Consider the following 26,146-nt stretch of genomic DNA (forward strand, 5'->3'; position numbering starts at 1 on the left):
GCAGGGCACTGGCCTTGGAGGGCGAGGCTGGGGCTGCTGGGAGGGGAAGACAGAAGGCGCCTCTCCAGGCCTTGTGACAGAGCTGTCCCCACGCAGACCCCAGATTTCCAACCACTAATGTACACACTCCCTAGCGGTCTGGCTGTGCAGGCAGGGGCAGCCTGTCTGCTCACTCACACATACATCTTCCTAAAGGGGTGCACACTTGCCAAGGCTGGGGCCACGTGGGACTCCCCTCGGCAGCAGGGTGCAAAGCGGCCGGCCAGCCAGCTAAAGGGGTCCAGTGGGGAACAAATGAAGAAACACTGGTGGTGGCTTCTACATTGGTGTGGACACTCCCAGGGCATCTACCCAGAGGAGGGAGTGGGGGTGTGCGTCAGGGAGACCTTCCTAGAATGGGCAATGTACAGAAATGTCCCAAAGACTGGGTGAGAGAAGTGGCCAGAGGGGAGCAAGAGGAGGTCACCCTAGCCCCAGGGTCACGCTTCTCTGCAGCCCTGCCCCACATGCTGGTGGTGAAGGTCTGCGTTCCAGAGTACTGCAGGTCCAGGCTGACCGTGGGATAGACGCGGCACTGTGTGTGGGTGGAGGAGTGGCAGGGCTCCTGCCAGGCCCCTCGCTGTCCCTGGCTCGTCAGGGGCCACCAGGGTAGTGGAGGCCAGTGTGCCCCTCCTAGCAGAGCCTTGGGCTGGGCCGCAGCAGGGAGCCCTGGGCTCAGGGGAAGCAGCTGTCAACGCTAAGTTGCTAAAGCCTCCATCAAGTCACAGAAGACAAAGGGCCTGTGTGTGCAGCCCAGCCGTCACTGGGCAGGTGGGGGCGTGGAGGTTCCCCAGGAGTGGAGAGGGCATGGCACAGACACCCACAGAAATCAGCCTGAAACCCCCAGCTTCCCCGGGCCGATGCCCAGGCCCAGATGGTCTGCTCCAGCAGCCTGGACAGAGCAGCTGAAGTGGGGGTGGGGGTGGATGTGGGGTGGGGTCCTGAGGCTTTGGGGTGCACACCTATCATTGAGCTTGGTCCCTGGCACCTTGGGCAGATGTCCCCACTCCCCAAAATAAACAGCACTTAAAAAAAAAGAGGGAGTTGGGCGGTAGTGCAGCAGGTTAAGCGCAGGTGGCGCGAAGCACAAGGACTGCTGTAAGGACCCCGGTTCCAGCCCCCGGCTCCCCACCTGCAGAGGAGTCGCTTCATAGGCAGTGAAGCAGGTCTGCAGGTGTCTCTCTTTCTCTCCCCTCTCTGTCTTCCCCTCCTCTCTCCATTTCTCTCTGTTCTATCCAACAGTGACGACATCAATAACAACAACAATAATAACTACAACAATAAAACAATGAGGGCAACAAAAAGGGAAAAATTAATAAATAAATATTAAAAAATAATAAAAAGATGAAATTCAAGGGCTGGGGAGACAGCATAATGGTGTTGCAAAAAGGCTTTCATGTTTGAGATTCCAAGGTTCCACGTTCAATCCCCCACACCACCATAAGCTATAACTGAGCAGTGCTCTGGTAAAAATAAATAAATGAATAGATTCTTTTTTCAAATTGTGGGCTGAGTGTTTGAACCACAGATGCTCAAGCCTTGCGGTCTGAAGGCTGAAAGTTTAAGGACAAGGTAGAGAAGAGACATGCTTAGCCATTGATTTGTATATTTAGTTATTTTTGCCACCAAGTTACCACTGGAGCTTAGTAGCTGTACTATGATTCCACTGCTCCAACAGCCTGGTTTTTTTTTTTTTTTTGGCCTCCAGGGTTATTGCCGGGGCTCAGTGCCTGCACCATGAATCCACTGCTGTTGGAGGCCATTTTTTCCCTTTTGTTACCCTGGTTGTTTTACCACTGTTGTGGTTATTATTATCGTTGTTATTGATGTCGTCGTTGTTGGATAGGACAGAGAGAAATGGAGAGAGGAGGAGAAGATGGAGAGAGGGAGAGAAAGACAGAAACCTGCAGATCTGCTTCACTGCCTGTGAAGCGACTCCCCTGCAGGTGGGGAGCTGGGGGCTCGAACCGGGATCATTCCACCAGTCCTTGCACTTTACGCCATGTGTGGTTAACCCACTGTGCTACCGCCTGCCACCCTCCAACGGCCTTTTTTAAAATTTAATTTTATTTCTATTTTACTTGATAGGGCAGAAAGAAATTGAGAGGGGAGAGGGAAAGAGAGAGACAGAAATGGAGATACCTGCAGACCTGCTTCAACGCTCATGAAGTGCCCCCCTGCAGGTGGGGAGCCGGGGCTCAAACCAGGGTCCCTGTGCACAGTGACATGTATGTTCTACCGGGTATGTCACACCATAAAAAGCAACCCTCAGCTGCTGCTTTTTAAATTATTTTATTTATTTTTTTTTTCAGCTGCTGCTTTTTAAACTACTTATTTTATTTATTCCCTTTTGTTGCCCTTGTTTTTTATTGTTGTTGTTATTGATAGGACAGAGAGAAATGGAGAGAGGAGGGGGAGAGAAAGATAGACACCTGCGGACCTGCTTCACCGCTTGTGAAACCACACCCCTGCAGGTGGGGAGCCGGGGGCTCGAACCAGGATCCTTAAGCCGGTCCTTGCACTTTGCACCACCTGCGCTTAGTCCACTGTGCTACTGCCCGACTCCCAACTGCTGCTTTTTAAAAGGGTTCCAGGGAGGGGGCCAGGTGGTGGCACACCTGGCTGAGCACATATGTTACAGTGAGCAAGGATCCAGGTTCAAGCCTCTGGTCCCCACCTGCAGGGGGAAAGCTTCACTAGTGGTGAAGCAGTGCTGCAGGTGTCTCTCTCTCCCTCCCTCTTTCTCTCAATTTCTGGCTGTCTCTATCAAATAAGTAAATATAATAAAATTTTTTAAAGGGTTCCAGGAAGATCACCCATGTGCCCCTTAACATGCACCCCTTGCTGAGTGCCCCTTCCCCCAGCTGGCCTCTCCACAGCGGTCTCCTTCCTCTGTGTCCTCCCTGTCCATCCCTGTCAGTATATGTGGGGACACTTCCACTCCCGCTGCTCCTGCGGAGGGTCAGAGACTCCAGCTAGTTTCCTGTAGCCGGACACCTCCCTCTGCTCAGGTGAGGGCTTGGGGTGACTGGGGAGGCCATGTGGACGCTGGCACTGATCCTTTTGTAAAAGGTAATAAAGTCGTGGTCCGGGAGGTGGCGTAGTGGATAAAGCAATGGACTCTCAAGCATGAAGTCCCAAGTTCAATTCCTGGTAGCACATGTACCAGAGTGACATCTGCTTTTTTCTCTCTTTCTTCCTTTCTCATTAATAAATAAAACATTAAAAAAGGGGGGGGTCTGGCGGTAGCGCAGCAGGTTAAGCGCACGTGGCGCAACAATGACATCAATAACAACAACAATAATAACCACAACAACAAAAAATAACAAGGGCAACAAAGGGGAATAAATAAATTAATAAATATAAAAAAATAAATAGAATAAATAAATAAATGGTCCGCGAGGTGGTGCAGCACAATGTACCAGAGTGATAGCTGGTTCTTTCTCTCTCTCCTTCTATCTCTCTCATGAATAAATAAGTTAAAAAATAAATAAGGGGGGAGTCAGGTGGTAGCGCACAGGGTTAAGTGCATGTGTCGCAAAGTGCAAGGACCGGTATAAGGATCCTGGTTCGAGCCCCCGGCTCCCCACCTGCAGGGGAGTCGCTTCACAGGCGGTGAAGCAGCAGGTCTGCAGGTGTCTGTCTTTCTCTTCCCCTCTCTGTCTTCCCCTCCTCTCTCCATTTCTCTCTGTCCTATCCAACAACGACGACATCAATAACTACAACAAAGGCAAGAAAAGGGAATAAATAAATAAATAAATATTTAAAAATAAATAAATTAGAGGGGCCAAGTAGTAGCGCACCTGGGTAAGCACACACTTCACAGTGAGCAAGGACCCAGGTTCAAGCCTCTGGTCCTCACCTGCAGGGGGAAAGTTTCATGTGTGGTGAAGCAGGGCTGCAGGTGTCTCTTTGTCTCTCTCCCTCTCTATCTCCCCCAACCCTCTAAATTTCTCCCTGTCTCTATCCAATGATAAATAAACAAAAATATTTAAATAAAAATAAATACACTTGTAACATCAGTGGCTAAGGGAGACAGCTCAGAAGTATAGTGTAGGACTTAAAAGCTCAAAGCCATGGGTTTGATCATGCCCAACACCCAACACCACATATGCCAAAATGCTCCTTCTCTCTGTCTCTCTCCGTCCCATGTGAAGCTCACTAGTTTATATGAAAGGAAAAAGGTATTTTATTTTATTCACTTATTGGGCAGAAGCAAAAGGAAATCAAGAGTGAAGGGGGAGATAGACACCCATAGACTTGTTTCACTGCTTGTGAAGTTTCCTCCCTGCAGGTAGAAAGACCAGGGACTTGAACCCAAGTCCTTGTGCACTGTAATGTATGCACTCAACTAGGTGTGCTGCCACTTCCACCCCCAAACAAATAAAAGAGCTAAAGGATAACAAATAGGACCGGCGAGACAGGCCACTTGGACAGTACACTGCTCTGTCTTGGGCCTGATCCCCACCACACTGAGGGACCAGAGAAAGAGACAGTGATAAGCTGAGAGTGACGGAGAAATGGGGGAGAGAGAGAGAGACCTGCCGCACTGCTTCACCATTCATAAAGCTTCCTCCCTGCAGGTGGGGACCAAGGTCTTGAACCCTGGCCTTGTGCATGGAAATGTGCACTCTACTGGGTGCACCACCACCTGCCCCCCCCCCATCCTTTTATCTCTGCCTTTGTATTTCTCTCTGAAAAGTTTACCTGGAGTGGTGAAATAAAAAGAAGAAGAAGAAAAAACAAAGGAAAAGGAAGGGGAGGGAGAGGAGAAAGAGGAGGAGGAGAGAAGGGGGGCAGAAAGGGAAGATAGGGAGGGGGCAGGAGGGAGAAATAATAAAAATGAGGGTCGGGCGGTAGCACAGTGGGGACCGGCGGAAGGATCTGGTTCGAGCCCCCGGCTCCCCACCTGCAGGGGAGTCGCTTCACAGGCGGTGAAGCAGGTCTGCAGGTGTCTGTCTTTCTCTCCCCCTCTCTGTCTTCCCCTCCTCTCTCCATTTCTCTCTGTCCTATCCCACAACGACGACATCGATATCAACAACAACAATAACCACAACAAGGCTACAACAACAGGGTAACAAAAGGGGGAAAATGGCCTCCAGGAGCAGTGGATTCACGGTGCAGGTGCTGAGCCCCAGCAGTAACCCTGGAGGCAAAAAAAAAAAGTTGCAAAAAAAAAAAAGAAATAATAAAAATGGTTCAACAGACTTCTATTTACTCTGCTGAGAGGCTTGTACTGATGGTGCAGACTCTGATCAGACAAAGGGCCTGTCAGGGGGGTAAGCTCCCATGGAAACTTCACTGAGGAGGCGGCTGAGTGGCTCCCTGGGCCACACCATGCCGACCAGGCCAGGTGGGTGGAAGTACTGACGTTTCTCTGGACTGAATGGCCGACCACTTGGGGACGGTGACTGTCTCTGGGAGAGGACTGACACACATACTTTGGTGATAACCTGGGGGACTCTTTCAAAGGGGCTGGGGGAGCAAGTCTGGGTTTGAGCCCCAGCACTAAGCAGAGTGCCATGGATAGCAGAGTGGTGCTGTGGTGTCTCTCCTCTCTTTGTGTCTCTTTCCTCTCTGTCTTTCCCTCTCTCCTCTGCCTTCTCTCTCTTTCTCTTTTGTCTCCAGGGTTATCATTGGGGCTCAGTGCCTGCACTAGGAATCCACTGCTCCTGGAGGCTATTTTTTCCCTTTTGTTGCCCTTGTTGTTTCTCATTGTTGTTGTTATTATTATAGTTGTTGTCATTGCTGTCACTGTTGTTGGATAGGACAGAGAGAAATGGAGAGAGGAGGGCAAGACACAGAGGGAGAAAGACAGACACCTGCAGACCTGTTTCACCGCATATGAAGCGACCCCTCTGCAGATAGAGAGCTGGGGGCTCGAACTGGGATCCCTACTCCAGTCCGTGTGCTTTAAGCCATGTGCGCTTAACCCACTGTGCTACTGCCCAGCCCCCCTTCTTTCTCTCTGTTTGAATGAAAATTAGGTTTTGAAAAGCCACTCTGGTATCACACAGGCATGCTCAAATGCTGAGTGCAGGGGTGCAAGGGCAGAGCTCTGGCCTTGCAGGCATCAGGTCCTGAGTTTAGTCCGTGGCACCACATGTGATAGAGTGCTGCTCTAATCTCTATTGCTCATGATATAAATAAAAATAAATATTCCTTTTTATTCTAGTTCATCCCCTGGAACTACATGAAATAAAAAATGAAACAGACAGGGAGTGGCCTGGGATGTGGCACAGTGGCTGGGGCGTCAGACTTCAGAGCAGGAGGTCCTGAGTTTGATCCCTGGCATCGCTGTGCCAGAGTGATGTTGTGGTTCTTTCTCTCATGTTAATAAATATGCAAAAGTATATAAACAAACAGACAGGGAGATCCAAGTTCCTAGCAGGGAGCAGGGAAGGGTAGGAAATGGGCCCTTATGCCCCACACCTAGGGCAGAGAAGCAGGAGGGTACCCACTCAGGCAGACAGGGCTGGGGGGGGTCCCATCAGTCGGCAAACAACAGGCATGGCCTGGAGGGTCCAGGTCCAACATCCTGGGTGCCCGTCCAGGGAGGGAGCCAGAGAAGGTGGGGAATACACAGCCCTTCTCAGGTCTGGCCCTGCAGAAGAGGCTATGGGGAACCTCATTCTTTCTGCTGCAGCCTCCCCCCCATCAGTATCTCCACTCACTGTTGACGGGTCTCCAACTCTCCCCCCCATGAACTTCAATGGGGCCTGCACACAGACCAGCAGAGAAGGGAGGAGGGGAACCACTCTAGTAAACAGGATGGTGACATGGTGACCCAGAAGACCAGAGTTGCAGGAAGTGAGGGTGTGACCATCCTTGGGGAAGAGGAAGCATGTGTAAAGGCCCTGAGGCAGAGCAAGAGGATGGGAAACCAGAGAGGTGACATCACCTCCTTGAGGAAACCGGGAGCCATGGAGATGGGCCTGGCCTGACAGACAGTCAGGAGAGTCAGGCTGCTGTGCTGAGAACAGACTGGGAGACTGGAGGAGGGAAGCTGCTGGGAGACCTGGCTTAAAGCAGCGGGGAGAGGGGCCGGCTTGACGCCAGACTCGCACCAACAGGACATGTTCAGGGCTGCTGCTGTCCCGTTTCTCTGTGTTATTTTTTTGTAATTAGTTGGTCGACTGATTGATTGATTTGAGAAAGAGGGAAAGCACTGTTCAGCTTTGACACAGGCTGGGGTCAGGAACTGAACCTGCAGCTTCCAGAGTCATGGGCCTGAGCTCTGGTGCTCTGACAGGCTGAGCTGCTCCCGGCTCTGTGTGTCACTGGGGAGTCAGGTGGATGGGGGTATGGGATACACAGTGATATTCGTCACTCAGTGTTCCTGTCTGGCTCTTGCAGTGGAGCGGGACAGAGGTCCTGGCCGGTGCACCAGTGCACAGAGCAGCCTCCAGCACCCCGCACTTCACTGGCTGTGCACGTGGTCCCTGTGCTGCAGGGAAGTGAGATCAGGCCCCTCGTGTGGAAGGCATACGCTCTACTTGCTGGGCTGTCTCTCAGACCGAACATCATCATCATTATTTAAAATATTGATTTATTTATTTCCTTTTGTTGCCCTTGTTGTTTTATTGTTGTAGTTATTGACATTGTTGTTGTTGGATAGGACAGAGAGAAATGGAGAGAGGAGGGGAAGACAGAGAGGGGAAGAGAAAGACAGACACCTGCAGACCTGCTTCACCGCTTGTGAAGAGACTCCCCTGCAGGTGGGGAGCCAGGGCTCAAACTGGGATGCTTACATCGGTCCTTACACTTGGCACCACATGCACTTAACCCGCTGTGTTACCGCTCGACTCCCAATTTTTCATTTTTCTTTTTGATAAAGGGAGAGAGAGAGAAAGAGAGAGAGAAGGATAGACACTTGCATCTTTGCTCCACTGCCCATGAAGCTTCCCCTGCAGCTGGCAACCAGGTTGAGCCCAGGTCCTTGCGCATGGTAACATGTGAACGCTACCAAGTATGCCACCACCCACTCCCGCTTTATTCATTTTTATACAATTTACAGGATCAGACTGAGGACCTCACACTCCACTCCACTGAGTCTCAGCCAGGGAGCTTTGCCCTGCAACCCAGCCCTCTGTCCCCATGTCACTGTGGCCCTATGTGAGGGACAGGACCCAGCAATGGGCAGGGGCTGCCAGCATGCACAGGAAGGGAGGTGGCTGGGAGGGGAGGCTGGGCGACTGGAGAAGGGTCTGGAGGGGAGGGCAGGTCCAGAAGGGGAGCTTGGGGCTGGGGAGGGCAGGAAGCCATGTCTCCCTGAGGGGACACTGCTGTCACCCAGCCCCATGGGTGCAGGCAGATGACTTGCTGGGTGCCTGACACCAAGAGAGACCGGCTGTCCTGTCCTTCCTTCTTAGAAGGTTCTGGAACCCACTGAGTCACTCCTGAGTCAGCTCCGGGGGCGGAGGCCCAGGCGGCTCAGCCAGAGTGGGGGAGCCGGGGCTGGAGGGAGGGGACCCCACTCCCACACGGGGTGCTCCAAGCCACCCCTACTCAGGTCCCTGGGGCCCAGCAAAGCTCCGCCGTGCACTCAGGGGACACAGCTGGGTCTCCAGGCCTGGGGGCGGGCACCTGTCTGCTCCGCATGTGGGGAGGGGACAGAGGTCAGGATGTGGAAAGGGGGGGACAGACAGCTGGTCCCCGGCCAGGACACATGCAACCTGCCCGCTTTCACCCCACCTGACCCCCGAGATCCTCAGCACTGTGAAGACAGCGGCGTGGGGGGTGAATAATTTATTGAGGAGAAGAACTAGGCGGCGCGGCTACAAACGACTGTACAGAGCAGCTATGCACGAGCGGGCTGCCGGCTCGCGGGCGCCCCCAGCGGGCGGCGGCGGCGTCACAGGCCGGGCGGCCCGAGCCCCGTCACCCCGCGCCCCCCGCGCCCCCCGCGCGCGCCCGGCCAGCGGCGCCCCGGGCACGACCGTCCGCACCCAGGGCCCGAGCGCCGCCAGGCTGCTGTAGACGCCGGGCCGCTCGCGCTCCGCACAGCCCTCGCCCCAGCTGATGATGCCGGCCAGCAGCCAGGCGCCCCCGGCCCGGCACATCAGGGGACCCCCGGAGTCGCCCTGCGGGGGACGGGAAGGAGGTTAGGGCAGAAGGCTCCCTCCTGGGCACTGCAGGGCGAGTGGGGCACCTCCTCGCTACCCTCTCCCATGTCTGGACTAGTGTTGGGGGCCGAGGCCTTGGGGGGGGGGGCTTGCTGGCTGCAGCCTGGCTTTCAAGTCCAGCCCTGCGCTGACCACTGCACAGCACTGCCACCTGCCGCCCAGCTCCCAGGGATGCAGCACTGGCACAGCACTGGGGGTACCCCAGCTCCCGGGAGCACCCTCCTACACACACACACACACACACACACACACTGGCACTGGGGTGGAAGTCAGGGCTCACCAGACAGGCATCGCGCTGGCCCTCCAGGTATCCCGCACACAGCATGTCGTCGGTGATGGCGTCCTGCCCCGCGCCGCGCCAGTACAGGCGGCCGCAGACCTCGGGGTCAATGATGGGCACCTTCAGCTTCTGCAGGGTCTGTGGGGGTGCCAGGGGCACTGCGGAGGGACACACAGTCAGCGTCCTGCTGCCACTCCCCCTGCACCCACCCTCGAGTGGGTGCACTGGGTCTGCTCTGATGTCTTCCCGAGGCCTGCAGTGACTGGGACCCAGGGCCAGGTCTGCATGCAGCCTCCAGAGCCTGACCTCTGATGCCACGAGACGTGACCCAGTCTGCAGGCTGTCCCTGGCACAGATGCCGTTTGTGAAGTGTGGGGACAGGGACAGGTCACGGCCATCTCCTAGGACTAGGCACCCTCCCCGAACTGGGGGGGCTGTCTGTGGAGCACCCCTGCTCTCATCACAGCCCTGCAAGTTCAGGAACTTCCCACCAGTGGGCGCCCACACCCCCCCCCCCCCCGGCCGCTGTCTTTCCTCTCATGTCTTCTTGAAACTGGTTCAAGTCTAGTTTTTTGTTTTTGTTTTTTTGTACATTCGGCTGTTTTTAGTCTGTCTCTCTCCTATCAATCTATCTTCAATATATCCATCTGTCATCTCATTTCCTTTTCTATTGCATTGCTCATCTCTGGCTTATGGTGGTGCTGGGGACTAAACCTGGGACCACTGGCCTCAGGCATGTTAGACTTTGCAGAATCATTATACTACCTCCCCTGAGGCCCTCTTCTCTGTTTCTAATTCTCTGCCTTTCCCCCACCCCCAAAAGCAGTGTTCAGCTCTAGCTTATGGTGGTACAGGAGGGAGGTCGAACCTGAGCCCTCCAGCCTCAGACTTGAGAGCCTTTTTGCATAACCATTATGCTATCTCCCTGCCCTTTCTCTGCCTCATTGTCTCCTTTGCTTTGGGTTTCTAAACCTCCATTTATTATTTTGCCCGAAATTACAGTACATCGCCACTTGAGGGTGCTCTCTTCCTTCGGGATCTCAGGGCCCCAATCCTGTTGAGCCTGTAAACCTTTGATGCTTCCTCGCTCCGGCTTATATCCTCAGAACACACACCATTCAGCTGGAAACGAGGTGTGTGTCTGGGGCCCATGGCTGCCCCTCTCCCAAGTGCACCGCCTTCCCTCCCCTTCCCCTGTCTGCAGGGCTGGTCACCTGTGCCCCCCCCACCGGCCCCGGGGAGAAGCCGCACCTCCGTCGCTCACGCTGCCCCAGCCCGCGATCCAGCACTCGGTGCCCGGCGGGAAGCGCACGGAGGCGTCCGGCAGGCAGATGGGCAGCACTCGCTCCGAGAACAGGATGGGGTGTGCCAGGCGCACCAGGGCGATGTCTGCTGGGGAGGCGTCCCGCCAGGAGTACACGGGGTGGGGGTGCACCCAGGCCACCCCCACCTCCTGAGACCGTGGGCCAGGGTTCCCCAGCTGCCAGGCTCCCAGCAGCACGGAGAACTGGGCCGGCTGGTCGAGGCTGCTGCAGGGCACAGGGGAGTGGGGTCAGCAGGCATGGGCGGGAGGGTGGGGGAGTCAGGCGGGCGGGGTGCTGCGTACCCCTTGAAGCAGTGGGCGGCGGTGACCACCCAGCGGTTGGTGAGCAGGGAGCCCGCACAGTGGTGGGTCCCGTTCTTCCTGATGCTCACCACCCACGGCCACTCAGCATCCGAGCTGTCCTCTCCACCCACGATCCGGTTCAGCTGCTGGCGCTTCCCGCAGGCTGGGGGGGCTGGCCGGGAAGCGGGGTGTCTGTCTTCCCCTGAGGCATGGCTCAGCCTCCAGCTTCCTGCACCACCTGCCGCCTCTGCTCTCTGCCTGCCCACCTGCCCGGCCTGCCTGGCCCTGCTCACCTGCACTGCCCGTCCACCCTGCCCTCCTGGCCCTGCCCGCCTGGTCCCACCCACTTGCCCCTGCCCCTTTCTGCCCAGGCCCACAGACAGACAGACAGACCCTGCCGCCTCACAGCCCTCCGTGCACTCACCAGCTCTCTCAGGCATGCAGGAGGCTGAAGGCAAGAGAAGACAGGATTAGGCCTGTGGAGGGGAACCCCAGTGCCCAGGGAAGGGGAACCCCAGCATTCAGGGAGGGGAGCCCCCAGATGCTGCTGCCCAGAAAGAACTAGATGTGGCAGTGGGAGTGTCAGAGCCCTTGCATACCCTGCCCTGGCTGAGTGGCCATTGGAGGGCTGGGAAGGGGCTGCAGGTCCCACACCCACAGAAGGCAGTGCTCAAGGGGCCAGGACATAGATAGAGAGTAGAGCATGGTCAGAAAATAGACAGACAGACAGACAGACAGGTGTGGGCCTCACAGACAGACTGGCAGTGGGTGAAGGGAAGCTAGGAAGAAGGCAGGCAGGTAAAACAGACAGAGAGAAGACGCGATAGGCACATGACAGATGGACACACAGAAGGAAGGGTGGCAGTGGCAGGTGGCTGGGGGGTGGGTGGGGAGGGGAGGGCTAGAGGGTCTGCACTCACCTACAGGAGCCAGCAGCAGCAGCAGCAGTGAGCGGAGGGTGCCCAGGGGGGCCCGGGCAGCCGCCTGGGACTCAGCCATGCTGTGGGGTGGGCCCAGACAGTGTGTGCTGGCCCAGGGCACCCCAGGTTTTATCCAGGAGAGAGGTGGAATGCTGTCAGACCTGTCCCCCCAGTGAGTGGCCCAGCCACCCGAGCAGTAGGTCAGGGCCAGGGAGGTGCAGGAGGAAGTGGGGCCGTTAGCAGCCTGGGGGCTCCCACTGAGACCCCCCTCACTGGCTGGGTCCCCCTCTGGGCTGGGTGGCAAGTCCAAGCCGGCAGAATGGGGCAGGGCGGGGCCCTGGGCCCAGGCGGGAGCTGGGGTGTTCTGGGGTGTTCTGGGCTCTTCTCTCATGGGGGCTGAGCAGGGGCACAGTAACGGCCCCTGCTACTCTCCAGCCCATGACTCATGACACCCCGTTACCCCATTTCCTGGAGCTGTGAATCAGGCCCCCGTGGCTTCCAGTCATCCTGGGCCACCTTCCCCAGGCTCTGGGCAGCCAGACACCCACACACAACCGGGGGGTCCAAGTGCCACTCTCTGGAGCACAGAGGGGCTGAGGGAGGAAGATGACCCCCACCTGCCCTCCTAATCCCCAGGCCTCCAGCCCTGGCTCTGTGCTCCCTGCACAGTGCCCACACCCTTGCACCCCATATCAGGAGGAGGAGAGGGCACCGTCTTCCACGCAGTCAGGTAGATGGATGGACAGGAGTGTCCTTGTCCTTATCTTCCCTGGACACCCAGGGGGACGAGACCCCTATAGAGATACCCTCAGCTCCCCTCTCCCCTCCCCTGAACGGGGACCTGCCAACCACTGCTGCTTTCATCAAGGAAGCCCATGTCATTAAGAAAATATTCGTGAGTCGGGTGGTAGCGCAGCGGCTTAAGCGCACGTGGCGCAAAGCACAAGGACCGGCATAAGGATCCCAGTTCGAGCCCCCGGCTCCCCCCTGCAGGGGAGTCGCTTCACAGGCGGTGAAGCAGGTCTGCAGGTGTCTGTCTTTCTCTCCCCCTCTCTGTCTTCCCCTCCTCTTTCCATTTCTCTCTGTCCTATTCAACAATAACGACATCAATAACAACAATAGTAACTACAACAATAAAACAACAAGGGCAACATAAGGGAATAAATAAATAAATAGATATAAAAAAAGGTCATAAAAAAGAGAAAACATTCAAGGGGCCAGGTGGTGGCACACCTGGTTGAGTGCACAGGTTACAATGCACAGGTCCCAGGTTTGAGCCCCTGGTCCCCACCTGCAGGGGGAAAGCTTTGCGAGGGCTGCAGGTGTCTCTCTGTCCCTCTCCCTCTCTATCTCCCCCTTCTCTCTTGATTTCTGACTGTCTCTATCCAACAAATAAAGATAATTAGTGATCTGGGAGGTGGCGCAGTGGATAAACATTGGATTCTCAAGCAGCAGGTCCTGAGTTCAGTCCCTGGCAGCACATGTACCAGAGTGATGTCTGGTTCTTTCTCTCTCTCCTCCTATCTTTCTCATTAATGAATAAATAAAATCTTAAAATAAAAAAATAAAGATAATTAATTTTTTTCTTTTATTTATTTTTCATTTTATTTACTTTATTATTTATTATTGGACAGAAACAGAGAGAAATTGAGAGGGGAGTGGGAGATAGAGGCCCCAAAATAATTCTTAAAGAAAATATTCAAACAGGGGCAGGGGTAGATAGCATAGTGGTTATGCAAAGAGACTGTCATGCCTGAGGCTCTGAAGTCCCATGTTCAATCCACCGCACCACCATAAGCCAGGGCTGAGCAGTGCTCTGGTGTTTCTCTGTGTCTTTCTTTCTCTGCATCTCTCTCAAAAAATAAAATAAATAAAATACTTTAAAAAAAAGAAAAAAAAGAAAGAAGTGGTTCGGGAGGTGGCGCAGTGGATAAAGCATCACATTCTCTCTTTTTTTTTCTAATCTTTTTTTTAAAAAAATTATTACCTTTATTTATTTGATAGAGACAGCCAGGAATCAAGAAGGGGGGTGAAAGAAAGAGAGACACCCTCAGCCTTGCTCTACCACTTTGTGAAGCTTTCCCCCTGCAGGTGGGGACCGGGGGCTAGAACCCAGGTCCTTGCACACTATAATGTGCGTGCTTAACCAGGTGCACCACTGCCTGGCTCTAAGACAGATGTGGGTGGGGAGCCGGGGCTCAAACCCGGATCCTTACGCCGGTCCTTGCGCTTTTCGACATGTGCACTTAACCCACTGAACCGCCACCTGACTCCCAGCATTGGGCTCTCAAGCATGAGGTTCTGCGTTCAGTCCTTGGCAGCACTTATACCAGAGTGATGTCTAGCTCTTTCTGTCTCCTCCTATGTTTTTCATTAATAAATAAATAAAATATAAAAAAAGAAAGAAAATATTCAAGCAGGTAAGATAACATAAAGGTTATGGTAAACGCTCTCATGCCTGAGGCTGCCAGGTCCCAGGTTCAATCTGCAGCACCACAATTAGCCAGAGCTGAGCAGAAAATTATTCATTGGCCCACAAGGTGGCCCAGTAGATAAAACACTGAACTCTCAAGCATGAGTTCAACTCCCGGCAGCACATGTACCAGAATTTTATCTGATTCTTTCTCTCCTCCTATCTTTCTCATTAATAAATACAATCTTAAAAAAGAAAAGAGAGGGAGTGGGGTGGTAGCGCAGCGGGTTAAGCGCAGGTGGTGCAAAGCGAAAGGACTGGCCCGGCATAAGGATACCGGTTCAAGCCCCCGGCTCCCCACCTGCAGGGGAGTCGCTTTACAAGCGGTGAAGCAGGTCTGCAGGTGTCTTTCTCTCCCCCTCTCTGCCTTCCCCTCCTCTCTCCATTTCTCTCTGTCCTGTCCAACAATGATGACATCAATAACAACAACAATAATGACTACAACAACAATAAAAACAACAAGGGCAACAAACGAGAAAATAAATAAATAAAATTTAAAAAAAGAAAAGAAAATATTCAGTTTCTCACTTGGTCATGGAGACAGCATAGTGGTTCTTCAAAAAGGCTTTCGTGCCTGTGGTTCCAAGCTTCCAGGTTCAATCTCTCAAATATCAAAATTCAGAGCTGAACAGTGTTCTGGTAAAAACAGATAGGTGATAGGTAGATAGATAGATAGGTAGATAGATAGATAGATAGATGATAGGTAGGACAGCTTATGAGCACAACCCATGTTCTTTTTAAATTTTTTATTTTATTTTAATTTTATTTATTTATTTATTTTATTAGTTTATTTTTATTTTATATTTTATTTTATTTTTTACTTTTGTCTTCTTTTTTTTTTGGTTAAAGATTTTATTTATTTATTAATGAGAGAGATAAGAAGAGAGAGAGAAAGAACCATACACCACTCTGGTACATGTGCTGCTGGGGATTGAACTCAGGACCTCGAGCTTGAGAGCTCACTGCTTCATCCACCATACCACCTCCCGAATCACATATTTTTATATTTATTTATTTATGGATAGAGACAGCCAGAAATCAAGGAGGAAAAGGTGATAGAGAGAGACACCTGCAGCACTGCTTCACCACTCACAAAGCTTTCCTCCTGCAGGTGGGGACCGCGGGCTCGAACCCGGGTCCTGGCACATTGCAACATGTGCTCAACCAGGTGCTCAGCATAGGGTACTGAGTTCAATCCCTGGCATCACATGTGCTAGAGCAAGACTCTGGCGCCCTCTCTCTCTCCCTCTCTCTCTCCGTCTCTCTCTCTCCCCCATATTTATGAGTAAATAAATATTCTGGAAGGCCGGGTGGTGACGCCCCTGGTCAAGCACATATAGAGTCTGAAGCACAAGGACCTGTGCAAGGATCTGGGCTCGTGCCACCCCCTTCCCCACCTGCAGCGGGGACACTTCACAAATGGTGAAGCACATCTGCAGGTGTCTGTGTTTTGCTCCCCCTCTCTGCCTCCCCCTCTTCTCTCAGTTTCCCTCTGTTCTATTCAATAAAATGGAAAAAAAAAAAACCACACCAGGAGCAGTGGATTCATAGTGCCAGCACTGAGCCCCAGTGGTGTTAGCCCTGGAGGCAGAAACAAAATAAAATAAAATAAAGGGGGTCGGGCGGTAGCGCAGCGGGTTAAGCGCACGTGGCGCAAAGCACAAGGACCGGCTTAAGGATCCTGGTTTGAGCCCCTGGATTCATGGTGCAGGCACTGAGCCCCAGCAATAACCCTGGAGGCAAAAAATAAAAAAAAAAATAAAATACATAAACATTCTAAAGTCATATTTAAGTAGTTATGCAAATAGACACTTATGCCTGAGGCTCCAGGGTAACAGGTTCAATTCCACACACAACCATAAGCCGGAGCTAAGCTGTGCTCTGGTAAAAAAAAAAAAAAAAAGAAAGAAAGAAATAATATTTAAAAATATACTTGTCAGTGGCCTCTACTGAGTACTTGACCATTTCTAGCACCCCCTGTACCCCCGTGCATAGTCACCTCACCCCATCCTCAGACTTTTAAAAAATATATATTTATTTATTTATTCCCCCTTTTTGGATCCTTACACTCATCCTTGCGCTTCGTGCCACGTGTGCTTAACCTGCTGCGCTACCGCCCGACTCCCCAGACTTTTTTTATTATATTTTTAAAATATTTATTTATTTATTCTCCTTTGTTGCCCTTTTTGTTTTAGTGTTGTCATTGTTGCTGGATAGGACAGAGAGAAATGGAGAGGAGGGGAAGACAGAGAGGGGGAGAGAAAGATAGACACCTGCAGACCTGCTTCACCGCCTGTGAAACGACTCCCCTGCAGGTGGGGAGCCGGGGGGCTCGAACCTGGATCCTTATGCCAGTGTTTACACTTTACGCCACGTGCACTACTGCCTGACTCTTTTTTTTTTTTTTTTTATCAGCTCTGGCTTATGGTGGTCTGGGGGGATTGAACCTGGGACTTTGGAGTCTCAGGCATGAAAGTCTCTTTGCATAACCATTAGGCTGTCTACCCCCTGCCCCATCCTCAGATTTTCTAGGTGCAGAGTCCCTTTTGTCTTGAGCCAGGTGTTGAATTCCCACTAAATTCTGGGTCTTCCCTCAGGGCTGAGCTCTTCCCGGAAAGCTGAGCATTGTGGTCCAGATCTGCAGGCTGTATTTTTTGTTGTTGCTTGTTTCTTTTTCCCACTCCCAAGCCGATTTCTGCACCCCTTTCACATCATCCGCAGACAGAGGGAGAGACAGCACAGCACCCTCAACATCCCTGGTGTCCTGACTTGGGTGGGAGGATTAGGACTCAGCCCCAGCTCCTGGCCGTGAGACGCCTGCCTTCCCTGAGCTGCAGGCCTGGTTTTCAGCTGGACCCAGGCCACCTCGGCCACCCCCTGCTGCTCTCTTCCCTTCCACCGGTGTCCTGCTTTGTTGTTTGGTAGATAGAGACAGAGACAGAGACGCAAGGAGGCAGAGGGAGAGACCACAGCACCAAAGCTTCCTCCAATGTGGTGCGGGCCAGGACTGAACCTGAACTGTGCACATGGCAAAGCAGGGCACTACGCAAGTAAGGGTCTTCGAGTGAACCCCAGCCCCCAACTCTAGAACAGCCGCCTCCAGCCTGGGCTGGGCCTCTGGGTTCTCCGCTGCTCCACCTGGGGCCAGACATCCTCAGCCCCCACGCCTGTCCCCTGGCTCTGCCCTGGCCGGTGCTCCTGGAGCTGAGCGCCTCCCCAACCCCGGTTTCCACGGGTCTGGCTTTGCCGTGCGGGCAGCCCTCCACCCCCACCCTCACATGCACTGGTTGTTTGTTTGCACTTCTGCACAGGACGTGGGTGCTGGGCTCTGCGGAGCCCGTTGTGGGACTTTGAGGAATTCTGCAGGCGGGTGACATCACTCCAACGTTGTGAAACCAGCTGCACGTGGTGGGGACACCTTGCACCCGGGATGCAGGAAATGCCACCAGACACCCTGAGCTGTCCGGTGCTGGAGGGGGCCTGCCCCGCAAACCCCAGGACCCCTCCCCCCAGCTCTAGGTTGAGACTGTCCTTCCAGGAAGCAGGCGGAGCCGGCCTGGTGGACCTGCTGGGTCTAGAGGGAGCAGGAAAGAGGACTGGGAAGCCACACACCAGCCCCGTGACCTGCCGCTGCCAGAACTCTCAGTGACGCACTAGTGACAGGGCGATTGGGAGAGAGGGCAGGAGCCTGCAGGCTTGAGGTCAGAGGTCATGGTCAGCTGTCTGACGGAGCCTGATCCCCTGGCTGGGGGTGGTGCAGAGCCAGGCGCCCCAGGTCAGTGGAGCTGAGCAGGTCCAGAACTGCAACCCCCTCACCTCCCAAGTCACCTGACTGGCCCCACAGGTGACATCCTTATGCCCTGGAGAGGAAGCCAGGAGAGAAAACTCCCCCGCAGGGCGGGGAGGCACTTCCTCCCCCATCCAGGGAGAATGAGTGGCCAGATAATTGCTGCTGATGAAGGGGGACCGGCCACAGGGCCCTGGTGGGGACACCCTTCCTTGGGGCCTGAACCTGACCCTGTACCAGATGTCCAGTCCAGGGACAGACAGCTCCAAGGAGGACTGTGGAACCCAGGACTCCCCCAGGCCCACTACTGAGCCAAATGCTCAACCCAAGTCACAGTCACTCTGAGTCACCTCCCCTCTGCACCCAGCCCAGCTGAAAGGAAGAACTCTCCCTGTGGGGCAGGGGGGAAGGGAGGGCAAGAAGGAGGCTCAGCTCAACTGGGCTGCTGTTGGCAAGGGGCCCAGGGGAGAGGGTACTATCAGCCTAACCCTCTCCTCAGCCCCCAGCCCTGGGCCTCCCTGGAGGATCAGATTAGAAGCTGGCAGGAGGGGCCAGGTGGTGGCACACCTGGTTGAATGCACGTTACAGTGCCAAGGATCCAGGATCCAGCCCCGGCTCCCCACCTGCAGGGGGAAAGCTTCACGAGCGGTGAAGCAGGTCTGCAGGTGTCTGTCTTTCTCTCCCCCTGTCTTCCCCTCCTCTTTCTCTCTGTCCTATCCAACAACGACGACATTAATAACAACAACAATGAAACATCAAGGGCAACAAAAGGGAGTAAATAAATATTTTTAAAAAATTAAAAAATAGGAAAGCTATCAGGGGAAGGGAGGGGATATGGAGATCTGGTGGTGGGAATCGTGTGGAGTTGTTCCCCTCTTATCCTATGGTTTTTGTCAGTGTGTCCATTTTATAAATAAAAATGTTAAAAAGGGAGGGGGCCTGGGGAGGCAGCTTAATGGGTCTACAAAAGACTTTCAAGTCCCAGGTTCAATCCCCAGTTCCACTATGAGCCAGAGCAGAGCAGTGTATCTCTCTATCTCTGTCTCTCTCATAAAAGTAAGTAAATAAAAGGAGAAGGAGAAAGGCCAGGTGTGCACCTTGTTAAGTGCTCACACTACAGTGCAGAAGGACCCAGGTTCAAGCCCCTGGTCCCCACCTGCAGGGAAAAGCTTCACAAGTGGTGAAGCAGGGCTACAGGTGTCTCTCTCCCTCCCTCTCTACTTCCCCCTTCCCACACAATTAGTGTCTCTATCCAATAATAAATAAATAAAAGATTAAAGAGAGAGAGAAGGAGAAGGTGCAGCAGCTGACAGGTCTAGCATGTGAGGAGTGGGCAACCCTGCAGAAGGATGGACAGAAAGACAGAGGGAGAGTGGTCCAAGAGATGATTCAGTGGATGGAGCATTAGACTCTCAAGCATGAGGTCCTGAGTTCAATCCCTGGCAGCACATGTACCAGATTGATGTCTGGTTCTTTCCCTCTCTCTCTCTCTCTCTCTCTCTCTCTCTCCTTTCTCATAAATGAATAAAAATCTTAAAAAAGAAAAAAAATGAACAAATGTAGTTTTTTTTTTTTTAAAAAAAAAGAAAGACAGAGGGAGGGAGGGAGACAGACATGAGCCTGGGCAGGCTTGCTGCCCTGATTCTGTCTCTGATGAGAAGGTGTCTGTCGTCTCTGCAGAGCCACCTCCCAGAGCGGTGCATCTCTGAGACAAGCCCCTCACTCAGGGAAGAGGACCTTCGGCCAGGACAAGGCGGCCGCTTCTGCCAGCCAGTCCTCAGATTCCAGACCGTCGATAGGGCTGGAGAGAGCTCACCAGCGGGCAAGGGCCCGGGCAGCCTGTGGGAGAACTTCCAGTGCTGTGACGTCTCTCTGTGTCCCTTGTTCTCTAGCTCCCTGGCTGAATGAGAAACAAAAGCTGAGTGGTAAAGTCAGGCAAGGCCCAGGTTCTGCAGAAATGAATGAATGAGTGGATGTGTGAGGGAGTGAATGAGTGAGTGAGAGAGTGAGGAGGCTGCTGCACCACACCTTGGGGTGGCCTGCCCTGGGCCCGGCAGTGACACCAGCTGGGTGCCCTGTGCTGTGACTCAGTCATGATGCTGCCTGTGGGCACAGAAGCCACCGGTCTGGACTGAAACCTGCCCCCTCTGGTTACTCACGGCTCTGTGACTTGGTTCCAGGTTGGGGTCCCCCTCGGGACTGGACGCCCACCCAGGCGGCTCTCTGGGAACGCAGGGGACTGTGTGCTGAGAGTGGGCGTCTTGTCCCCGCGCCCGATGCTTCCTGCTGAGCTGTGTCTTGGAGTCTGGACAAAGCCACCAGGGCTGGTCTGGGGTTCAGGGTGCGGGGCATGTGCTGGGTTCCCCTGCAGAGACTGCAAGCATCTCTCTAAGCCAGGAGACTGGGGGGAGGCCAGGGGGAGACAAAGCTGTTTATTTGGGACCAAACCTTGCAATTCAGGGTCTGCAGACTTAGGGAGGCCCTGGAGGGAGGGGGTCAGGGCCTCCTGGGAAGGAGCACGTGATTGGAGGAGGTGTGTGGAGAGAGCTGACAGCCGGCCACCATGAACAGAGAAACCGGGGCAACTACACAGATAAAACGAACTCTTTGCAAGCCTGAGGACCTGGGTTTGAGCCCCACAACTATACTTAGCTGGAGTGGCACTCTGTCTGTCTGTCTGTCTCTCTCTCCTTAGAAAACAATAAATAAGGGAGCTGAGCAGTGGCACAGCAGGTAAAGTGCATATGACTTAAAGCACAAAGACCAGCACAAGGATCCTGGTTCCCCACCCGGCTCTCCACCTGCAGGGGAGTCGCTTCACAGGCAGTGAAGCAGGTCTGCGGGTGTCTGTCTTTCTCTCCCCCTCTCTGTCTTCCCCTCCTCTCTCCATTTTTCTCTGTCCTATCCAACAACAACAGCAACAACAACAACAATAAAACAACAAGGGCAACAAAAAGGGAATAAATTAAGTAAATATTTTTTTAAAAAAGGAAACACTGACAAAACCGTAGGATAAGAAGGGTACAACTCCACACAGTTCCCACCAGAACTCCGTGTCCCATCCCTCCCTTGATAGCTTTTCTACTCTTTTTTTTAATTTCTTTATTGGGGAATTAATATTTTACATTCAACAGTAAATACAATAGTTTGTACATGCATAACATTCCCCAGTTTCCCATATAACAATACAACCCCCACTAGGTCCTCTGTCATCCTTCTTGGATCTGTTTTTTTTTTTTTTAATATTTATTTATTCCCTTTTGTTGCCCTTGTTGTTTTATTGTTGTAGTTATTATTGTTGTTGTAATTGTTGTTGTTATTATTCTTGTTATTGACATCGTTGTTGTTGCATAGGACAGAGAGAAATGAAGAAAGAAAGGAGTGAGGCTGTAGCGCAGCGGGTTAAGCACACATGGTGCAAAGGGCACATGACATGAAGCACAAAGACCAGCACAAGGTTCCCGGTTCGAGCCCCCGGCTCCCCACCTGCAGGGGAGTCGCATCACAGGTGGTGAAGCAGGTCTGCAGGTGTCTGTCTTTCTCTCCCCCCTCTGTCTTCCCCTCCTCTCTCCATTTCTCTCTGTCCTACCTAACAATAATGATATCAACAACAACAACAATAATAACTACAACAACAATAAAAAGACAACAAGGGCAACAAAAGGGAAAATAAATAAATTTTTAAAATGGAGAAAGAATGGAGAGACAGAGAGGGGGAGAGATAGACACCTGCAGATCTGCTTCACCGCCTGTGAAGCAAACCCCTGCAGGTGGGGAGCCAGGAGCTCAAACCGGGATCCTTATGCCGGTCCTTGTGCTTTGTGCCATCTGCGCTTAGCCCGCTGCTCTAATGCCAGACTGCCAGCTTTCCTGTTCTTTAATAGGAAAGTATGGGAGCATGGACCCAGGGTCATTGTGGGGTGCAGATGGTGGAAGGTCTGGCTTCTGTAATTGCTTCCCCGCTGAACATGGATGTTGACATGTTCATCCATACTCCCAGCCTGCCTCTCTCTTTCCCTAGTGGGGAAGGGCTCTGGGGAAATGAGCTCTAGGACACATTGGTGGGGTCATCTGTCCAGGGAAGTCTGGTTGGCATCAGGGTAGCATCTGGAACATGGTGGCTGGAAAGAGAGTTAATATATAAAGCCAAACAAGTTGTTGAACAATCATGGACCTAAAGTCTGGAATAGTGCAGGTGAAGAGTTGGGGGGTCTTCCATTTTGTAGGTAGCTAGTAGGCAGACTCTCCCTTTGCTTGGAAGGGTGTCGGTGGCCCAAGCTTAAGCTTGATAAAAGGCTCTTGCATGTGATTCTGGTCTTCTTTGCGTGAGATCGGGACTCGAACTTCTGGGCATAACATGTGGGGCCTCACCCGGGATCCCCATCTCACTAAAAGGACGCCAGCTTCACTAGCCTTCAGGACCAGTCGAACTTCAGGTATCTGTAGCGAGAGACCGTTGGAGTTGAAGGCAGACGCGCTGGGCGACTCCGGGTCCAGAGTCCTGGGAGACGTCTCAGGCCCTGCTGTAGGGGATCGGATCCCCTCGCAAATTTGGAAGGGGAGAGTGGGTCGCACCCACGAAGCAGCGAGAGACTGCCCTCCCATCTGTAGGGAAGCGGCAGCAAGAGGCCGTCCTCCCATTTGTTGGTTTAGAGTGTTGGCAGCTGGGCTGGGCCTCCTCTCTGGCCAGGTCAGTTCCAGAGAGGCCCAGCAGAGAGACCAGGCTGTGAACTCAGGGTTCTGGCCAGGCTGACTGCCCATCCTTGTCAATCTTTAGCTCCCACAGCAAACAGCCCTCATCCCTGGGTGGCAATTGGGTGTCCTTCAACTCCCTAGCCCTGAGCCCCCAGCCCTGACTGACTCCATTGTCCTGCCACCCCAATGCCCCCTCCCCTTGAGCCCCCATGGACACTCATGGAGGGTGTGTGGCCCCATGACATGAGCCTCCCTGCCTGCCCTGCAGTGGTTGTGCACTGCGAACCACCAGTTCCTGCAGAAATGCCTCCAGTCAGCTTCCGACCTTCCTGGGAGGAGGATGTGGCCACTCTCTCCTCAGCAGTGCATCAAATCTCCCAGAGAATGTGGAGGACCCTGATTGCTGAGGCAGGTGGAAGGTGGGTGGCTCAGGACAGCAGGGCCTGCTGGGAGCCACTTGTTGACTCAGGGGCCTCAAGAGGACCGGGCTTTCCAGCTCCAGAACTCCCTCAGTGACTGTGACTCAGCCAGGGCCGGTACTCGGGAGCCCCAGACAGCTCTGTAGGCCTGGGGGCTGCCAAGAGACCCGAGACAGGGACTGGCAGGTCTCCCCACACCCATCCACAGAGCAGCTGTGCAGAGGCCTCCGTGCAGGGCTCCGAGGAAGCTCTTAGCACCTGTCTGCTCCACCGTCCCAAACCCAGCTTCATGGAACTAGTCCATGCTGACCTGGCCCAGGAATTCACTATCACACAACTTGGCATGAATAGAAGTCGGCTTTATTGGTTTTCTTGGTGTCCACAGATGAAAGGAGGAGCATCACAGAGGAAGTGAGGGGCATGACTGGAATCACACAGGCACGTCTGCCCCCCAGGCACGTCCCCTCTTTGTGCAGGTGGGAGAGGGTCCCAGGAAGACCAGGGGCTCCATTGGACACGGGCAGGAAGGGCCTGAATCCCCCAACCTTGCTGCTTCCCATGACTCTTAAGAAGAAAGACCAGGACTGGAAGTGGGGGCTCATCTCTTTATCTGTAGGAAGCTCCTGACCCCCCACCTCTGGCCTGGATTTCCAGGGGGCTTGGGTTGGGTTTCCCCAGGGCTTGGCAGCCTAGGCTGAGTGGGGGGTCGGGGCAGTCCCCAGGCCTGGAATGCAAGGGCCTGGCCCCTGGTGCTGGCCCTGGAGTGCATTCACCCTGGCCTCCAGGCTGTGGGCCAGGCGCGTCAGGCCCCAAAGTGTGTCGAGCAGGGCCCGCACCTCCAGGGCCAGAGTGGAGACAGTGGCCTTCTGGGGCTCCTGGGCTCCCTGCCGACTCTGGTGGGACTCCAGGAGGCTGTGCAGGGTGGTCTGCGACTGGCTGAGAGCATGAACCAGGGCCTGGCCCTCCTGGATCAGGCTGTGGAGACGAGGGTCGGGGCTGGAGGACTGGTTTCGGAGGCGGCTGACATTTTGCAGGTGGGAGATGGCGGACTCCTGCAGTCTGCGGAACTGTGGGGGTGGGGAGGACACAGGGTCACAGTAGGTAGGAACCTGCCACCACCCAGCTGACCTGATCCCGTGAGAGGGCACCAAGCTCACACAGTCACCAGCACCCCAGGCTACTGGCTGTCCTCCCCACACTGAGGCCCAGCTGTCCCTGGACTGTAGACACACAGCTGGGCTCCTCTTGTGGGGCACCCCTTAGGCCTCATGCAGCAGGGTCCTGGGGAAATCATCATGACCCACACAGGAGTTCCAGCTCCAGCCCCAAACACCCCACCTTCCCACAGCCCCTCCAGTCTCCAAGCCACCCAGCCTAAGTCCAGGTGCTCAAGCGCTGCCCACATCCATGCCCAGTGGTGCCTCCACGGAATCTGCCGCCAGACCCTCACTTGCCCACTGAGGGACTGACCTTCAGCACTTTCTCCTCAAGTCTGCGCAGGCCCTCCACGAAGGGCTTCTGGGTCCCAGCAGGCTTGGCTTCCTGCGACAGGGCCCCATGAAGACACAGGACCACGGCGACCAAGAGCGAGGCCCACAGCCTGGCCTGGCAGTTCATCCTAGCAGCAGTGAAGTGGGAGTCGGCTAGGTGATACTCCTTCTGGAACTCTCCCTGGTCCTGTCTTCCCGTGCAGAGGCAGCCTCGCTTCTGTGGCTGTCAGGCTGGGAGTCCTTAAAGAAGGCTGGGCCTGGAGCCCCCAGGCTCTGCATTATCCCTTCAAGCCCCCGGGCTCTACAGAGTCACAGATTCCTCAGGAGACTAGCTGAAGCAAGGCAGCGTCTCTGGAAACCCATCAGGGTTCAATCTGGGTGACCTGATCAGGGTAGTGGAAGCTCTTCCAGGAGCCTCAGGCACATGTCACCACCAAGCAGGGCACTGGTAGAAGCCAGTTCACCCCTGGAACCCAGCTCCTGTCTGCACACAGGGAAACCTGATTCACCCTGAAAGGAGGTGTGGCACAAGGAGGGAGCCATCTTCACTTCTTCTGGGGTGTGCAGATGGAATTGAAGGGTGTCCCCTAAAGAGAGGCTCACTCCCCACCTTGTCCTTTGTGAGTGCAACTCCATTTGGATCGAGGGCCTGGCTAGCGTTGGAACACAATAGCCTGAGCCTGGCTTGGTCCCACTAGTTCCCATCACCTCAAATAAGAAATAAGGCTCTTTCCTCCCCTTACACAAGCTGATGATCCCCCCACTCTCACTCCCAACTTTCTTTTGAAAAAGAGTTTATTCCCCACCTGCAGGGGAGCCGCTTCATAGGCGGTGAAGCAGGGCTGCAGGTGTCTGTCTTTCACTCCCCCTCTCTGTCTTCCCCTCCTCTCTCCATTTCTCTCTGTCCTATCCAACAATCACAACACCTATAACAACAATAGTAAGTACAACAATAAAAATAACAAGGGCAACAAAAGGAATAAATAAATCGGTATTTTTTAAAGAACAGAAAAGAAGAAAACAGTGTCCTAGGAGTGGCTAGACTGTTCCTCCTCTGTGTCTCTGTGCAGACATCAGCCATCAGCCATGAGGTTTGGGCTCTTGCAGTTCATTTAGGGTGATGTTTATCTAGAAGTCCCCAAATTTACTATGTCTTTATTTATTATTATTATTGTTATTTATATTTTGTCATCTCCAGGACTACACTGCTCTGGAATGGCTTTTTCAGTTCGAGACAGAGACAGAGAGAAGAACCATAGCACCAGGCCAGCCAGATTGATGACTTGGGTATTCTGCTGCTCTGCCATGTGCA

At 53.7% G+C, this 26,146-nt stretch overlaps 2 protein-coding genes across 3 annotated transcripts in view; both read right to left on the reverse strand.

The window, feature by feature from the left end:
* FLYWCH1 (FLYWCH-type zinc finger 1) overlaps positions 1–21,071 on the reverse strand; it is a 133,833-nt gene extending 112,762 nt beyond the window's left edge. Inside the window, exon 1 of the mRNA XM_060172571.1 lies at positions 21,032–21,071. The gene's annotated coding sequence lies outside the window, so the exon portion shown is untranslated. The remainder of the gene's footprint in view (positions 1–21,031) is intronic.
* Positions 8,779–12,355, reverse strand: PRSS22 (serine protease 22). Of its 2 annotated transcripts, none has more exons than XM_060172580.1 (5): positions 11,971–12,355; positions 11,051–11,246; positions 10,696–10,970; positions 9,445–9,602; positions 8,779–9,122 (listed from the first exon to the last, which is right to left on the reverse strand). In XM_060172580.1, the coding sequence occupies exons 1-5, from the start codon at positions 12,047–12,049 to the stop codon at positions 8,817–8,819; spliced, it is 1,014 nt and encodes a 337-aa protein (XP_060028563.1). In that variant the 5' UTR covers positions 12,050–12,355; the 3' UTR covers positions 8,779–8,816. The 2 variants fall into 2 exon arrangements, with proteins under 2 accessions (XP_060028563.1, XP_060028562.1); XM_060172579.1 differs by having other exon boundaries at positions 10,696–10,973; positions 11,971–12,352.
* Positions 21,072–26,146: the final 5,075 nt, after the last annotated feature.

This window comes from Erinaceus europaeus, chromosome 15 (genome assembly GCF_950295315.1).
Source record: "Erinaceus europaeus chromosome 15, mEriEur2.1, whole genome shotgun sequence".
NCBI classification, from domain to species: Eukaryota; Metazoa; Chordata; class Mammalia; order Eulipotyphla; family Erinaceidae; genus Erinaceus; species Erinaceus europaeus.

Bases quoted from the DNA above. Each gene is read 5' to 3' on its own strand.
- PRSS22 (XM_060172579.1), bottom strand. From the start codon at position 12,049: ATGGCTGAGTCCCAGGCGGCTGCCCGGGCCCCCCTGGGCACCCTCCGC. The intron at 9,603-10,695 runs GTGCGGCTTCTC...GTCCCTCCGCAG, and splicing joins GGGCAGCGTGAGCGACGGAG to TGCCCCTGGCACCCCCACAG. The intron at 9,123-9,444 runs GTGAGCCCTGAC...CGTCCCCCGCAG, and splicing joins GCCAGCGCGATGCCTGTCTG to GGCGACTCCGGGGGTCCCCT.